The sequence below is a fragment of the Microchirus variegatus genome (assembly GCF_963457635.1).
Source record: "Microchirus variegatus genome assembly, chromosome: 1".
Lineage (NCBI taxonomy): Eukaryota > Metazoa > Chordata > Actinopteri > Pleuronectiformes > Soleidae > Microchirus > Microchirus variegatus.
The window spans coordinates 45,554,416-45,573,539 of NC_139802.1; the positions used below are offsets into that span (position 1 = coordinate 45,554,416).

The following is a 19,124-nucleotide window of genomic DNA, read 5'->3' on the forward strand; positions in this document are numbered from 1 at the left end:
TATGCTAACACATAAATATACTACCAACAAAGAAGCGAACACACACAAGCTAACAACAGACAGGTGAATATGCTAACACATAAATATACAACCAGCAAAGAAGCGAACACACACGAGCTAACAACAGACAGGCAAATATGCTAACACATACATATACTACCAGCAAAGAAGCGAACACACACGAGCTAACAACAGACAGGCAAATATGCTAACACATACATATACTACCAGCAAAGAAGCGAACACACACAAGCTAACAACAGACAGGCAAAGCTAACACATACATATACTACCAACAAAGAAGCGAACACACACAAGCTAACAACAGACAGGCAAAGCTAACACATACATATACTACCAGCAAAGAAGCGAACACACACGAGCTAACAACAGACAGGCAAATATGCTAACACACATGTACTTCCAGCAAAGAAGCGAACACACACAAGCTAACAACAGACAGGCAAAGCTAACACATACATATACTACCAACAAAGAAGCGAACACACACAAGCTAACAACAGACAGGCAAAGCTAACACATACATATACTACCAGCAAAGAAGCGAACACACACAAGCTAACAACAGACTGGCAAATATGCTAACACATAAATATACTACCAACAAAGAAGCGAACACACACAAGCTAACAACAGACAGGCAAATATGCTAACACATACATATACTACCAACAAAGAAGCGAACACACACAAGCTAACAACAGACAGGCAAATATGCTAACACATACATATACTACCAACAAAGAAGCGAACACACACAAGCTAACAACAGACAGGCAAATATGCTAACACATACATATACTACCAACAAAGAAGCGAACACACACAAGCTAACAACAGACAGGCAAATATGCTAACACATAAATATACTACCAACAAAGAAGCGAACGCACACAAGCTAACAACAGACAGGCAAATATGCTAACACATAAATATACTACCAGCAAAGAAGCAAACACACACAAGCTAACCACAGACAAAATGATAATGGAAAACGGTAAATTAGAGTAAACAAGTGCTGTATACTACTAACAAAAACAAACAACTAACAGACTAACACAAGCTAACAACAGACTAGGTAACAGACAAATAAGCTAGCACATAAATATACTACCAACAAATAAGCTAGCACACACAAGCTAACAACACACAAGCTGACCACAAACTAGCTAACACACAAACTTACTACCAACAAAGAAGCGAAAACACACAAGCTAACAACATACAGGCAAATACGCTAACACATAAATATACTACCAACAAAGACGCGAACACACACAAGCTAACAACAGACAAAATGATAATGGAAACGGTAAATTAGAGTAAACAGTGGCTAGGTGCTATATACTACTAACAAAAACACACAGCTAACTAGCTAACAGACTAACACAAGCTAACGACAGACTAGGTAACGGACAAATAAGCTAACACATAAATATACTACCAACTAAAATAAGCTAGCACACACAAGCTGACCACAAACTAGCTAACACACAAACTTACCAGCAACAACAAGCTAACACACATACGCTAACAACAGACAACGTTACTTAAATTCGATTTAAAGATGAAACATCCACAACACTTTCAGTATCTCACCATTAGATGTCACTATACGCATTGGATCTAAACGTCATGTTTTCAAGTGTTTTCTGGTAAATTACCAATTAAGAACTTTTGTCCAAACTTAGTTCGGCCCCCAGGCTCTGGACAGTGCCCTCTAGTGGACGTGTGGTCACAGAGACATGACTCACATTTTAATTTATTTAATTTTATAACCCTTAAGCACCGAGCGTATCGCAGACGACGCGTTTTGCGCACTTTGAGTCGAGTTGCACATCAGCGCTAATGCGCGGTTATTACGGTAATTTGGTAAAACGCCGGTTACGATATTTTGCAAATAGTCAAGAAGGTTTTTAAAGCGTTTTAAATTGTCCATGAAAGAGAAATATTTAGCCAAACACCGCGTAGAAATTTTTTATTTTTTTTTGCAGCTCCGTGATAATCAGTCACTGATCAAATTGAAATAATATCAACGCAAAAATGTAATTTCGTCAATGGAAAATTCTCCGTGAACTCTTTTTCTCTCTCTTTAATTGCGTTTTCTCTGCAGCTGAAGACGGAAAAATGTGAATCTTTCTGCTCTCGTCTCCACTGTTTTTCGTTCTTTTTTCTTTTTCCCTCTGTCAAACAAACTTTTCAGACAAATCTGACATTTTCCTCAACTTCCCTGCAGTCGAGTGCTTCTGTCAGTGTGTGTGTGTGTGTGTGTGTGTGTGTGTTGTTGAACGCTTGGTTGAACACACAGCCCAGAGTTTACAGTGTGTGGATTCTGTGGGTTTTATTTTATTTTATTTTATTGTATTGTATTTTACCCAGAATCCTCTGGAGAGTCTTGCCAGGGTCACTGTGTGTCTGTCTGTCTGTCAGAGTCAGGATCAGCAGTGGATTCTGGGAAAATCCAGGAAACTGAAACACTTCTTTAAAATCTGCCGCCGTCTCAGGAATAAGTCGTTTGTTGTTTGTTGTCGCGTCCTCGTCCGAGCGATCACAGCGACTCACCAGAACACGGAGACTCGTTCAGACGTTGATTAAACAGAGGAGGCGCTAAAGCAGGGGTTCTCAAAGTTTTGATACCTGAGGCCAAGTTAGGAACCCAACATTGGACTGAGGGCCACCAAAGGAAAAAAAACTGAAAGAAATCCCATTTGTAATAACTATGGCGTCCAAAATTTGACAAAACAGACATACTATACTACGTCGTCCAAAATGTGATTTTTTTAAAAAAAAAATTATTTTTGGTCCAAAATTTGACAAAAACGTCGTACAATACTATGTCGTTCAAAATTTTACAATTTTTGGGGGAAAACAGTTTTTGGTCCAAAATTGACAAAAACGTTGTACAATACTATGTCGTCCCAAATTTTACATTTTTTTTTTTTTTTTTTAAGTTTCGGTCCAAAATTTGACAAAAACGTTTTACAATACAATGTCGTCCCAAATTTGGATTTTTTTTTTCAAAAAAAATTTCGGTCCAAAATTTGACAAAAACGTTGTACAATACTGTGGTCCCAAATTTGAAAAAAAAAAATCCCCAAAAAAATCTGGTCCAAAATTTGACAAAAACTTAATTTATGCTGTTCCAAATTTGACATTTTTTTTCAAAAAAAATGTCGGTCCAAAATTTGACAAAAATTACATATATGCCGTCCCACATTTTTGGGAAAAAATTTAAATGCCAAAATTTGACAAAAACGTCATACTATACTTTGTCACTATGTCATCCAAAATTTGATGACATAGTAAATACAGTTTACACTTATTGGTCTGTATCCAGTAATGTCCAATAAACATTTAACAAGCTTAGTAGCTCCTGGATTAAAACTATCAACTGTAATTCATTGCGAGGCCGCCAGAAATGTTGCACTTTGAGAACCAATGCGCTAAAGAGTCTGACGGCTGACGAAGGTTCTGCAGAATCAAATATGAAAACTCTCGCTTTAGCGCCTCAGGAGGAGCTTCGTTTGTTCCTCTCCTTCATACAACGCATTAAATATACATGTACTTTTACTCTAAGGTGTACTTATCTTCACTCCTTCCTGTACATTTCATGTCCACTTTCAGTTTTAACAACAAACGTGGGGATTTAAGTGATTCCGAGAGGATTTTTAAGAGGTAAAAAACACGTACTGAGGGTTTTTTCCTCGATGTTCAGTCACAACTAACGGAGGAAGACTATCTAAAAATAAACTAGCTAACAGACAAATATGCTATAACACAAAATACGACCAACTAAGGAGCAAACACGCACAAGTCAACAACAGACAAACACGCTAAAAACAAACTAGCTTACAGACAAATATGCTATAACACAAAATACTACCAAAGGCGCTAACACACACAAGCTAACAATAGACAAACAAGCTAAACACAAACTAGCTAACATCAATGTTCAGTCACAGCTAACGGAGGAAGACTATCTAAAAATAAACTATCTAACAGACAAATATGCTGTAACACAAAATACTACCAACAAAGGCGCTAACACACACAAGCTAACAACAGACAAACAAAAAACAAGCTATAAAACAAATTGCTAACAGACAAATATGCTGTAACACAAAATACTACCAAAAGGCGCTAACACACACAAGCTAACAACAGATAAACAACAAACTAGCTAACGGTAAATATGCTATAACACAAAATACTACCAACAAAGGAGCTAACAAACACCCTAACATCAGACAAACAACAAACAAGCTAAAAACAAACTTGGTAACAGAAAAATATGCTATAACACAAAATACTACCAACAAAGGTGCTAACACACACAAGCTAACAACAGACAAACAAGCTAAAAACAAACACGTTAACAGACAAATATGCTGTAACACAAAATACTACCAACAAAGGTGCTAACACACACATGCTAACAATAGACAACACACAAAGCCGACAACAAACGAGCTAACACACAAACAACAAGCCAACTACAACTTAGCAAGCTAACAACAAACTAGTGAGCAAGAAACAAGCTAAACAAAAAGCTAGCCAACACAAAAAGAAGCTTAAATGCCGCTGAATGTTTCTCTGGTTCAGGAAATTAGTTACCATCATTTTCTCACTTCTCTGAGAGTTGAGGAACGAGACTGAAATATCGGAGCAGATTAAGATTAATCACGACTAATTTCCTAAAAAGATCGAATTTGACTTAAAAACACATCAAAAACAACAGCTGGTTAATATCAAGTGTGTCCGTGTTCACTGGTTCAGAACTAATTCTGAGGAATCAAAGATGTTTTTGTGCTTAATGTAGAATATTTAAGGTTGTGTAACAGAGTTTCTCTCACATCTGCTGCAGTTATTTAGAGAAGGTTTTGTGATCTGTGATCCTTTATTTTGTTAGAGAAGAAAAAGTAGAAGAAAAAGTTTTTATCCAGTTGGGACTTTGACACAAACACACACATCATTAGTTCTGTTGTTCCTCTGTACTCAGCTCTCTGTGTGTCGGCCATTTTCTTTTTCTTCTACTTCTTCTTCCTCTTCTGCCATTTAAATATTTCACGTATGTCAACATAGAAACTTCAAAACTTTCTCTCTTAATTGGGACTTGATTTTTTTCTTCATTTCTATGTGGAATATTTCATTATTTCCTGCAAACTTTTTCTTCGGCTAAAAAATCTGAAAACGTCGTAAAAACAACATATTTTCTGCTTCTTACTTGTTCCTCATATGTCAACGTAATTTTTTTTTTAAATCTTTAAAAACTTTGTCAATTATACGTAATGTTGTAATTTCTAATTGTAATATTTCCCAATTTCTTAAAAATTATGTTGTTTTTTCCAAATTTTGTCTGTATTAAATGAATCGAAAACTTCTTTGAAAACACACATTTTCAGCTTCTGAACTAGTTCAACATAATTTAACGTAGGAACTTGAACTTAGCTCAATTCAGTTATGAGTCAGTCCATTCGGTTGTTGTTGCTACAGTAACTTGTGTTGTTGTAGCTGTAGCCATTGTTGTAGTTACAGAAGCTGTTGTTGACGCAACAGTAGCCGTAGCTGTTGTTATAGCTGTAGCTGTTCAGCGGTTATTGTTGTAGCTGTTGTTGTAGCTGCTGTTGTCACTACAGTAGCTTTAGCTATTGTTGTTGTAGCTGTAGCTGTTTAGCTCTTGCTGTTGTAGCTGCTGTTGTTGTTGCTACAGTAGCTGAAGCTCTTGTTGTAGCTGTAGCTGTTTAGCGGTTATTGTTGTAGCTGTTGTTGTCGCTACAGTAGCTGAAGCTCTTGTTGTTGTAGCTGTTTAGCGGTTGTTGTTGTAGCTGCTGTTGTTGTTGCTACAGTAGCTGAAGCTCTTGTTGTAGCTGTAGCTGTTTAGCGGTTATTGTTGTAGCTGTTGTTGTCGCTACAGTAGCTGAAGCTCTTGTTGTTGTAGCTGTTTAGCGGTTGTTGTTGTAGCTGCTGTTGTCGCTACAGGAGCTGTAGGTCTTGTTGTTGTAGCTGTAGCTGTTTAGCAGTTGTTGTAGTTGCTGTTGTTGTAGCTACAGTAGCTGTAGCTTTTGTCGTTGTAGCTGTTTAGCATTTGTTGTTGTAGCTGCTGCTGTTGTGGCTACAGTAGCTGTAGCTCTTGTTGTTGTAGCTGTAGCTGTTTAGCGGTTGTTGTCGCTACAGTAGCTGTAGCTCTTGTTGTTGTCGCTGTAGCTGTTTAGCAGTTGTAGCTGCTGTTATCGCTACAGTAGCTATAGCTCTTACTGTTGTAGCTGTTCAGCGGTTGTTGTTTCTGTACCGTTCGGAATAGAAACGCAAACAAACACGTACCGCAGCTAAGCGCTACGCTAGGTGCTAAAGAATGGAACAGTTGGATCTGGTTATTTCAACACAATCCGTAAAAAAGGTGCCGTCCTGTACCGAACTGAAGCTTTTGCACTCTCTGCAGTCTTTATACCAGGTTGTTCCGCGTCTTTGCAGCAGCGTCAGTGGATTTATGCAGATTTCCGTGCTTTCAGTCGCTGGATTTGCGCTCATTTCAAACGCTCAGACCCTCAATTAGAAAAACTTTAACTCCTCGTTTCGACGCAGCGAGTCAGACTGAGGTGTCAGCTCAGGGGCAGAGATTACCGTCTATAATCATCATCATCATCATCATCAGAACTGTCGCTCACTGGGGTATTTTCCTCTCTATGCAGAGACGCCTGTGCACGGAAATAGATGTAAAATACTCTGAACAGACGGCCTATAACGGCGCGCTCACGTCGTCTTTCTTCAGCGGCCGCTGACGTGTTTGCGTTGAGCTTGAACAGGTGTAAGCGTGAATAATGCGTGTCAGTGCTGGAAACGTGGCTTTACATTAGGAGTGTGACGCACACACACACACACACACACACACACACACACACACACACACACACACGGCATTGTGTTGCATTTGTATCACAGAAGCAAACACAGACTGTCTGTTCTGCACATGATTGAGCTCCTTTTACCCAGAGGACATTGACACACACACACACAAACACGCATACACACACACACATGCACGCACGCACGCACACACACACACAGGTGAATAAACACTCCCTGAATTCAATCTGTGATTGTTTGTTCATGTCCTTTGGGTGAGAGGCACAATCTCGTCGTGTGTGTGTGTGCGTGTGTGTGCGTGTGTGTGTGCGTGTGCGTGTGTGTGTGTGTGTGTGGAGGTCACAGGGCAGATGAGGTGTTCTGTATGCATCTCCACACACACACACACACACACACACACACACACACACACACACACAGAGGATAAAGCCATTCAATTAATTCCAGTCTCAGTTTAAACTTTCAGCTCCTCCCCCCTCCTCTCGCTCTTTCAAACCTTTTTTTTTTTTTTTTTTTTACATGAATTGTGAAACAGCTCAGCAGAATTTTTTGTTTTTTATTTATATATATATATATATATATATATATATTTCTAAAGGTTCAATTTGAACGATTTAAAGCTCGTACCCTGACAGCGCGAGTGCATCCAGGCTTAGGCTCATGAAAAAAGCTGCTTTTTTAGCATTATTGATCCACAGTTCCACAATCACTCACTCTCCCTGCACCAAAGCCCATAGAGAAAACCAGTGATTTTAGCATCACAGGGACACAGGACACTGCTGTGTCTACTGCTGCCTCGTGTGGTCACTTTGTGTCATAGCGTTGTCTAAATGAAAGATTTCAAAAGCCGAATTCATTAAAATAAGACATTGTAAGTCAGTGATGGAGGCAGCAGTGGATCAACAACTCCTGTGAACTCCTGTGTCGCTGTGATGTTAAAATAATTGGTTTTCTCTATGGACTTTGGTGTGGGAGAGTGAGTGGTTTGACAAAGTGACACAAACTTTGTGTTTCAGGCTGGATCTCAAGTCTACGACGTCTTTATAACATGTTTCACGTCTTTATTTCACTGTTTGACAGACTTTTCCAACAGGAAACTGAAGTTTGTAAACCACTCACTCTCCCACACCAAAGCCCACAGAGAAAATCAGTGATTTTAGCATCACAGGGACACAGGAGCTGCTGTGTCACCATTGCTACTAGCTGCTAATGTTAGCATCCATGTCGAGTAACTTGTACTATCATTCAGCATTATATTTTTTAATGCCATATTAGCATGTTAGCGTATAAAACACCTAGCTACTAGGTAGCCTGAGATACTTTCACACCCAGCAAAAACAAAATGGCTGTCAGCCGAGATACACACAATTTTAGCCACTTAGCTAAACACTTAGCTAATAAACTCTACGTCAGTTTAAGTCTACGATGTCTTAAGAACACGTTCACGTCTTTATTTCACTGTTAGACTGACTTTTCCTTGTGTAAACTGAAGTTTGTAAACCACTCACTCTCCCCGCACCAAAGCCCATAGAGTAAACCAGTGATTTTAACATCACAGAGACACAGGAGTTGTTGATCCACTGCTGCCTCCATCACCGAGTTCACATGACTTATTTTGACGATTCGACTTTTTGAAACCTTCGCTCAGACTTCCCTGAGTGACACAAAGTGACCACACGAGGCAGCAGAGGAACAGCAGCTCCTGTGTCCCTGTGATGCTAAAATCACTGGTTTTCTCTATGGGCTTTGGTGTGGGAGAGTGAGTCAGTTTCCTGATGTTAAAGTCTCATAATTATCCTTACTTATTATAATCGGTGTCGCCGTCATCATCATCATCATCATCATCATCATCATCATCATCAGACCCTCCTGTGTTTTTCCCTCGGAGGGAAAATTAAAACAGACGGATTCTGTTTGAAGGTCGGTGAACGAGGCCGCGGCTTCTCTCGCCCTCTCGCTTTTTTTCCCTTTTTTTTTTTTTTTTTTTTTTGTCGTCTTTTCCGTCTGAATACAAAGCAGCTGCAGCCGCGCAGAGGAACGATCGGGTGTTACGTTACGGCGCAAACCCCCCCGAGGCGACGCCACCTCTAATCCGCGCGGCGCAGAGTACGTCTGAAAAGCGAACCTTAATTAATCCGCGGAGCCCGTTTTAGTTCAAGTCGGCGCACCAGAAATAGATGAAACGCAACGGGCTAACGAACACGCGGCCATGTGCGTTTCAGGGGAAAGTTCACTGTGAAGGTGTCGAGCGCGGATGCGGAAAAACCCAAACGCGTGTAACGGCGAAGGTTAGGAAACACTCGTGTATATAAATTAGCGCCGTCAAAACTCCTAATTCTTAATACGACGCGTGCAGAAGGTGCATAAACGAGGTTCCTGCATAATGCTATGTCTTTTCCATTCCAAAAAACAACTCTAGATGGCGCATTTGAGCCATGTCTCTGTCTCTAGTATGGAGTGTGTTCTGGACAAAGTGATGATGCGTTAGACCCAGAAACGTGGGCGACCGGGTCCCCCAATTGGGGTTAGTCGTAGCCTACTGCTCCTGTAGCTGGTTTAGCTCTTGTTGTGGCTACAGTAGCTGTTTGCTAGCTATTTTAGCTGTTGTTCTTACAGATGCTGCGGCTGTTGTTATTGTAGCTATAGTAGCTGTAACTGTTGTAGACGTTGTGGCTCTAGCTATTATATCTAGCTGTTATTGTGGCTACGGTAGCTGTAGCCATTTTAGCTGTTGTTGTTGTAGCTACAGTAGCTGTAGCCATATTAGCTGTTGTTGTTGTAGCTACAGTAGCTGTAGCTGTTTTAGCTGCTGTTGTTTTAGCTGTTGTTGTAGCTACAGTAGCTGTAGCCATTTTAGCTGTTGTTATTATAGCTACAGTTGTTACAGATGTTTTAGCTGCTGTTGTTACTGTAGCTACAGTTGTTACAGATGTTTTAGCTGCTGTTGTTATTGTAGCTACAGATGTTTTAGCTGTTGTTGTTGTTGTAGCTACAGATGTTTTAGCTGTTGTTGTTGTAGCTACAGTAGCTACAGATGTTTTAGCTGTTGTTGTAGCTACAGTAGCTACAGATGTTTTAGCTGTTGTTGTTGTAGCTACAGTAGCAACAGATGTTTAACTGTTGTTGTTGTTGTAGCTACAGTAGCTACAGATGTTTTAGCTGTTGTTGTAGCTATTGTTGTTGTAGCTACAGTAGCTACAGATGTTTTAGCTGTTGTTGTTGTAGCTACAGTAGCTACAGATGTTTAACTGTTGTTGTTGTTGTTGTAGCTACAGTAGCTACAGATGTTTTAGCTGTTGTTGTAGCTATTGTTGTTGTAGCTACAGTAGCTACAGATGTTTTAGCTGTTGTTGTAGCTACAGTAGCTACAGATGTTTTAGCTGTTGTTGTTGTAGCTACAGTAGCTACAGATGTTTTAGCTGTTGTTGTTGTTGTAGCTACAGTAGCCGTTGAACTGCAGGTGTCATGGCGTCATCATCGCCGCCGTCCTCCTCGTGTCTCTGTGGGAGTTTGAGTCCCAACACGAGAGCGACTTCTGTGTCGTTTCCATAGAGACGGCACATCCAACTGTGTCCTGTCAAACAGGCTAATTGGTTAATGAAGTGCATGATGACACTCGACCACAGTGACACACACACACACACACACAGAGGGAGGGAGTATGAAGGAATGTGGTCGTCACACACATTTTTATTTAATATTACCCCCTCCTCCATCTCTCTCCTCCTCCTCCTCCTCCCTCTCTCTCCTCCTCCTCCCTCTCAGTAATCAGTTCTGCTTTAATCAATTAGCAGGATGAGGAGCAGCAGAGGGAACAGGTGCAGCTAAATGTTAATGAATTCCTCCGTGAACATTGTCACAGTAACAGTCGCTGAATATTTAAACTGCTCGTCGACCCCATCACACACACACACACACACACACACACGCACGCACACACACACACGCACACACACACGCACACACACACACATTAATACTGTCCCAATCAGATTAGTCTATGTTCATTTTTTCCTTTTATGATTTAATTACTTTACATTTTTAAAGTTCTGTTTCCTGTCCCTCATCAGAACCACGACCATGTGACATTTTTGTGTTTTCCTGATGTACTTTCAGTGCTATAAGTATATAGTTATATTTTATATATATCTATATATATATATTTTTTTTTTTTTGTAAAAATTTATTTTAATTCATCCAATAGAATAAGTCGATGAAGAATGTGTAATAATTATAAAAATGCCAAGGATAAGATTAATATGTGAGTATAAAAGTACAAATGCGCTGGACGACAATGTTGTTTTATCCATTTTCACGTCAATAACTCGACACACGAACAATTCCCCGGTGCTAAAGCTAATGCTAACACGGTTCACAGCAAAAACAGCAAATATAAAAGCTTAAATCAAATCGCGAACACTAATGTCGGGAGATTTTTTGCAGCCGATTGGTTTGCGTAAAAATTACCGCAAAATTAAGCAAATTAACTAAGTTCTAAGTTAACTTGTGATTCATGTTTTTAGCAGAATTAGCGCGTATTAGCATCTCACGAACACACACCCGTGAAAACTCTCCTAGGGTTAGCGCTTATGCTAACACTAAAGCTAAATCTACCTAGGTTTTTTTTTTTTGTTGTAATGTCATCGTCCATTTTGGTTCCCATAACAACGTCATAATGTTGGGAACGAGTGTCCTAGCTTTGATTAGCGGCCTCGCGCCAAGCTAGGTTTTTTTGGACATTTTAATTTCGTTGCGTACAAGAGTGACGAACCGTGAAAAGATAAAATATGTGACGAGATGGAGAAAAGACGACGTTGGTTCATTTCTTATGTCGTTAATCTTGATTTTTTTTATTACACACACAAACACACACACACACACACACACGTATGTGTAGTACATTAGCATGGTTGATAGCCGCCGCAGAACACACCAGAGGCCGAGCAAGTGTGTGTGTGTGTGTGTGTGTGTGTGTGTGTGTGTGTGAGTCAGGGGTGGGTTGTTAACATGCAAATAAAGTACTTAAGATTCATGCTACACACACACGCACACACACACACACACACATAAGTACAAATACACACATGCTGAAACACAAGCTATTTAAAGACCCAGGTACACACAGGATTTTAGTTTAAAGTATATATATATATATGTTTGTGTGTGTGTATATATATATATGTGTATATATATGTATTTATATGTTATATGTAAATATATGTTATATGTACAGTATATATATGTATATATATATATGTGTGTGTATATATGTATATGTGTGTGTATATATATATGTATTTATGTTTATATGTATATATATGTATGTATATATACATATATCATTTTAAATCCACAGATTGAGTAAATACTGTATATCACAGAACCTGACTCTAACTGAACATAACTGATCTGTATACTGCCCCCTGGTGCTTTTTTAATGGCTATTGACTTTGTTCCATTATGTCTTTCGACTTTCTAATAAACTTTGCCCTCGTTCTCCAGAAGACACTTACGCGTCGTAATAAAAGCACGTTATAAAAAACAAAACAAGATACTTAAGTAAATAGTCTGTACGACGGCGAAATTCACAGATTCCTGGTCGGTCGTTAAGGAGAAACTTAAGGGAAACTTAAGGGAAACTTACAGTGATCGCACCAAATAAAACAAAGGTTTTATTGACGTCATAGTGTCGTCAATCATTTAAAGTTGTTTTTAACGACACTTCCTGATATCCAATTTGAATCGACACCAACCCACATAAATATGCTGTCATGACCATGCCACACCTATAGGTGGCAGTGTAACGGGACGCAGAGAGCCTCATTTTCAGACAACCTAACATTGAGTTTTTGTGCCGCATACGTGGCTGCGCGTACGCACAGCGCCGCTTCCTGCCAAAATGGCGCCGCCTCGGCTCGATTGACATCGTCGTCTTTGTCTATTCTCTGTCTTCCAGAGCATCAAGGTGTCATGGCAGCCGCCCGTGCGCAGCGCCCAGAACGGCCTCATCACCGCCTACAAGATCAAATACCGGAAGACGGGTCGCCGTGGAGACCAAGAGGCCATCGAACCCAACAACTTCTGGTTCCTGTTCACAGGTGAGGCTCCAGTTTGTACGTTTGTCCTTGTGTTAGCAACTTCCTGTCTGCCGTTTTATTTTTTTTTATTTTTTTAACGGATCAATCTGATTTTTTTGTGACGGGTAGTTGATCGCGCGAGTATGTTCCCGTTCAATTTTGGTAAGAATCGACCCACTGGTGACGTCATAAAACATGATTACGTTTCCAAGAAATCCCGATATCTTTCAATGGGCAAAACCGTAAAATCGTATCTCCGTCAAAACTTGTCGGATTTGAACGAAATTTGGCGTGTCCATGCGTGATTAGACACTCTACCTTTGGGCCAAATTTCAGGATGGTAGATGCTAATAGCTATAAGGAGGTGAAGTTCTACACGGATCCAGAAGGTGACATTATGTCCAGGTCATGGTGGAGGTCTGTGCTCTTGTTAATTTCCTATAAAATAAGTTTGTTTTGGACCAAATCTACGTTATAAAAATTAAAAACTTTACAAAAAAATCTGAATTTTTTGTGACGGGTAGTTGATCACGCGAGTATGTTCCTATTCAATTTAGGTAAGAATTGAGCCACTGGTGACGTCACAATCATGATTACTTTTCCAAGAAATCCCGATATATCTTTCAATGGGCAAAACTGTGAATTCTCTTTATCGTATCTCCGTCAAAAGTTGTCGGATTTGAACGAAATTTGACGTGTCCATGCGTGATTAGACACTCTACCTTTGGGCTAAATTTCAGGATGGTACATGCTAATAGCTATAAGGAGGTGAAGTTCTACACGGATCCAGAAGGTGACATTATGTCCAGGTCATGGTGGAGGTCTGTGCTCTTGTTAATTTCCTCTGAAATAAGTTAGTTTTGGACCAAATCTACGTTATAAAAATGAAAACCTGTACAAAAAAATATGATTTTTTTGTGACGGGAGGTTGATCACGCGAGTTTGTTCCCATTCCATTTTGGTAAGAATCGAGCCACTGGTGACGTCACAATCATGATTAGGTTTCCAAGAAATCCTGATATCTTTCAATGGGCAAAATCGTAAATTCTCTTTATCGTATCTCTGTCAAAACTTGTCGGATTTGAACGAAATTTGACGTGTCCATGCGTGATTAGACACTCTACTGCTGGGCTAAATTTCAGGATGGTACATGCTAATAGCTATAAGGAGGTGAAGTTCTACACGGATCCAGAAGGTGACATTATGTCCAGGTCATGGTGGAGGTCTGTGCTCTCGTTCATTTTCTATAAAATAAGTTCATTTTGGACCAAATCCACGTTATAAAAATGAAAAACTGTGCAAAAAAATCAGATTGTTTTGTGACGGGTAGTTAATCACACCAGTATGTTCCCATTCAATTTTGGTAAGAATCGAGCCACTGGTGACGTCACAAAATACGATTACGTTTCCAAGAAATCCTGATATCTTTCAATGGGCAAAATCGTAAATTCTCTTTATCGTATCTCCGTCAAAATTTGTCGGATTTGAACGAAATTTGACGTGTCCATGCGGGATTAGACACTCTACCTTTGGGCTAAATTTCAGGACGGTAGATGCTAATAGCTAGAGAAGTCTGTGCTCTCGTTATTTTCCTATAAAATAAGTTTGTTTTGTACCAAATCTACGTTATAAAAATGAAAAAAAACTGTACAAAAAAAAGATTGTGCCGTAACGCGTGTTCTGGTTTCCAAATATATTAACGTGTGCGAGAGGGAAAGAAGAGAATGTTTTCACCTGAGGCCGACGACGTCCTCCAACATGAACGTTCAAACAAAGAGTAAATCCTCTGTGTGCGTGTGTGTGTGTGTGTGTGTGTGAGAGAGAGAGCGAAAGCGTGGGCGACACAGCGAACATTGTTTTTTTTTTTCCTCCTGCATTTGCATTATCTCACATCTACGTGTGTGTGCGCGCGCGTGTGTGTGTGTGTGTGTGTGTGTGCGTGTGTGTGTGTGCGCTCAAACTGCCACGAGCTATAATTTCAATCCGAGGTTTGCAGGATTTGAATGAAACTGATCTTCCTTTTCATTATTTTCCACTGATGTTTATCTTCATCTGTCTTCATCTCGCAGGAATTCATTCCCCAGTGACAGGTGTTTGTGTGTGTGTGTGTGTGTGTGTTCCTGTACTTGCGGCATACTGAGGACCAGCGAGGGGTTTTTAACCAACAAAGTGAGGTCATTTTTACGAAGTGAGGACATTTTGGCCGACCCTCACTTTGTTTTCGTTGAAATCACTTCCTTTGTAGTTTGTAAACAAAACCCATTTTTTCAGCCCAGGTGGATTTACACACTTTTTGTACTGGGGCGCCACCTGCAGACATGTTATGGTACTGCGCCCAGTAGTTCTTTGTGGATGACGTTCACGAAGTAGATATTTGTAATTGTGTTGATTTATAAAGTGGAAATGCTGGTCCTCAGTGTGCAAGAATAGTACAAGAATGTGTGTGTGTTCTTGTACTTGCAGCATACTGAGGACCAGTGAGGGTTTTTAACCAACAAAATGAGGTCATTTTTACAGAGTGAGGACATTTTGGCCGGTCCTCACTTTGTTTTCATTGAAATCACTTCCTTAGGTTGCTATAACATGCTATACTCAATTTGTCCAAAAAAATGTTCACATTTTGGACGACATAGTGTAGTATGACGTTTTTTGTCAAATTTTGGACCAAAAATTTTTTTTTGTTTGTTTGTTTTTTCAAATTTTGGATGACATAGTATAATATGAGGTTTTCGTCCAATTTTGGACCAAAAATTTTGGGTCAAATTTTTTTTTTCTAATTTTGGACGACATAGTATAGTATGAAGTTTTTGTCAAATTGTGGACCAAAATTTTTCGTTAATTTTGTTTTTCAAATTTTGGACGACATAGTATATAGTATGACGTTTTTGTCAAATTTTGGACCAAATATTAAAAAAAAAAAAAAATCTTAAAAGTTTTCCAGACCTTTTTGCTCTGGGGCTCCACCTGCAGACATTTTATGGTACTGCACCCAGTAGTTCTTTGTAGATGTCATTCATGAAGTAAATATTTATAATTGTGTTGATTTATAAAGTGGAAATGCTGGTCCTCACTTTGTCAGCAACCCAGTCCTCAGTATGCAGCAAGTACAAGAATGTGTGTGTGTGTCAGCACTAATCACCTCTTTTTTTTTACTGTCTGCGAATAAGAAAGACACAGAATTTCAATAAATAAGATTCGCCGATGAGACTTGACTCTGCCACATCAGTCATTAGCTAATCCGCGGCCGCGCTCCCGTTAGCTTGTTTCACTCGGTTTTCAAAAGTATTTCGCAGACGAACACAACATTTAGGGTCGCGAGGCGTGATTAATAAACACATTTCATACTCGGGGGGGAAAAACGATTATGAAATCAATTGTTTAAGCTTCTGAGCTCAATTTCTCGCCCGTTAATGACCGAGCCTCAGTGGCTTTTACTGCTTTAACACACATGGAGCGACAAATTCGCCGTGACGACGCTCGCTGCTCTGCGATTCATCAGTCTGGGGCCGCGACTAACGATTACGCTCGTAATCGATTATATTCTCACAGTCATTGAGTCCGTGAAATGTTGAGGAAAGTGTTTCCGGAAACGACGAAGTTCCGAAATGTCTCGTTTGAACGGTGAATCGATGACAAAATGAGTCGTTTAGAGTCGGTGTTTTGTCCAGTTCTGTGGGGGGAGGAGCCTGAGTAAGAGCTCCTCCCCTTTATGCTCCACCCAGCACCGCTAACGCTCACGTCAACGTGTATCACAAATCTTACTAGTGCTGTGCAAAAGCGTTAACGCATGACGAGTTTCCATGACGACTGACCGGAAATAGACACGCATGACGTCCAGGCACCGTTTACCAGTTAGCTCCGTTAGCTGCATTAGCTGCGTTAGCTGCATTAGCTCCTTTTCGCGCCGCTACCGCGCCTACAGTCGAAGTGGAGCGGTCTGTTTATCAGCGCTACAAATAACTATGTGTGCCTCTGTTTTTAAAGTTTAGCGTTACTTTAGAGACTAATTTTAACAATCGGGAGTCACGTAAACACGACCGTCACGCGCGTCAGTCGTCGTGGAAACGCGCGCGTCAACGTTGGCGCCGCTAAACGCCGTTGCCGCGTTACCGCTTGACGGCACTAAATCTTACCCCGAAAAGATTCTGTAAAAGAAAAACGCGCCTTTCCGAGTTTCCCTCAAATGCTGTAGCGAGTTCGCCAAGATGAACACCAGGTGGCGCAAAAGCGTTTAAATGCGTTTATTTAGAGACTTTTTCGCATCGTCTGTTTTTAATGCGTAAATCAACCGCGCCAAGGAAAAAAGCTGAATGGAAATACTGCAAATCCTGTTTATGTTTTTAAAATTATGTTTTGGCGTCAGGTGGCGCCACCTACCACCGTCTACCAATCATTGCAGTCAGTAGAGTCTCAGCTGCCGAGCAACCACGGGTTGCCAGATACGTCAGTAAAACGAAAACCTAAAAGACCTCGGTGTTTTGAATTTGAGTGTAGTAACTGTTTTTGGCCACATTCTTACATGTGTCACCTTTAAATTCTTCTTCTTCTTCTTTATTTTGTATTAATATTGTGTTGTTTTCTCCTCTGTGCAGGACTGGAGAAAGGCAGCCAGTACAGTTTCCAGGTTTCCGCCATGACGATCAACGGCACGGGTCCAGCCAGCGACTGGTTCACCGCCGAGACGCCGGAGAACGACCTGGACGGTAAGACCAGAGAGTGGGGGGGGGGGGTGAGGGGGTAAGGGGTGAGGGGGGGCAACAGCAATCTGTTCAACAGCATGTAAATATCTCCAGTGTCCCAACACTCATACATATTTAACCAGTTAAGAGCTGAGATGGATGGAGGGAAGGATGATTTGCCTCAGGGGGAGGATGGAGGATGGAGGATGGAGGATGGAGGGATGGGGGAGGGGAAAGGAGGGGAATTCCTGTAGACAAATGGGGGAGCGTTTTAAAGGGCGGACGATGAAAGGTGCTGTTGATCTACGAAGAAGCAAAATTAGCATTTGACTTTGCTGATTCCGTCAGCGGAATCGGACACGCCTCCGTAACCTCCCGAAGGGAAACGTACAGTGATCGCGCCGCTAACTTATAATAAATAAAATAATATAATAAAATAAAAGGTTTTGTTGACGTCATCAATCATGTCTTCAGTCATTTTGAGTTGCTTTCAAGGACAGTTAGCGCTGTGCGATAGCCTAACGCGCGCCAACGCACGACGCGTTTCCACGACGACCGACCGGAAAAAGACGCGCGTTACGTCGTCGCGTTTACGTTCCCGCGACACCTGGAGTCCAGGCGCCGTTTGCCAGTTAGCTCCGTTAGCTGCATTAGCTCCTTTTAGCGCCGTTAGCGTTAGCCTACAGTGGAGCGGTCTGTTTATTATATATATATATATACTATATACTACTAGATAGATAGATAGATAGATAGATAGATAGATAGATAGATAGATAGATAGATAGATAGATAGATAGATAGATACTAGTTAGTTAGCATAGATAGATAGATAGATAGATAGATAGATAGATAGATAGATAGATAGATAGATAGATAGATAGATAGATAGATAGATACTAGTTAGTTAGCATAGATAGATAGATAGATAGATAGATAGATAGATAGATAGATAGATAGATAGATAGATAGATAGATAGATAGATAGATAGATAGATAGATAGATAGATAGATACTGGTTAGCTAGCATAGATAGATAGATAGATAGATAGATAGATAGATAGATAGATAGATAGATAGATAGATAGATAGATAGATAGATAGATAGATAGATAGATACTGGTTAGCTAGCATAGATAGATAGATAGATAGATAGATAGATAGATAGATAGATAGATAGATAGATAGATAGATAGATAGATAGATAGATAGATAGATAGATAGATACTAGTTAGTTAGCTAGCATAGAAGTATGTCTCAAGCAAACATTTCACGTCTAATCGACTTTAGCAAACGATGCTAATTCCGTGTTTTCTCTGGAGTTGCTTTATTTGCTTTTCCCAAAAATCCATAATGAATTTAACGTTGTATCAATTGATAAATTGATTTAATGCTTTGATGTCATTGAAAATGCTTCTTTTTCTTTATTTAGCAAGAAGTTAATATTAATCCACACTGAGACGCAGTGGAAACAGAACGGTTTAAA

At 40.1% G+C, this 19,124-nt stretch overlaps 1 protein-coding gene across 1 annotated transcript in view; it reads left to right on the forward strand.

The window, feature by feature from the left end:
- The window catches only part of dcc (DCC netrin 1 receptor), a gene marked incomplete at both ends in the record, with an annotated part of 166,399 nt that overhangs the window by 77,232 nt on the left and 70,043 nt on the right, over window positions 1-19,124 (forward strand). The window contains 2 exons of the mRNA XM_083910173.1: window positions 12,842-12,983; window positions 17,555-17,665. Of these exons, the coding sequence (XP_083766299.1) occupies window positions 12,842-12,983; window positions 17,555-17,665 (253 nt within the window). The remainder of the gene's footprint in view (window positions 1-12,841; window positions 12,984-17,554; window positions 17,666-19,124) is intronic.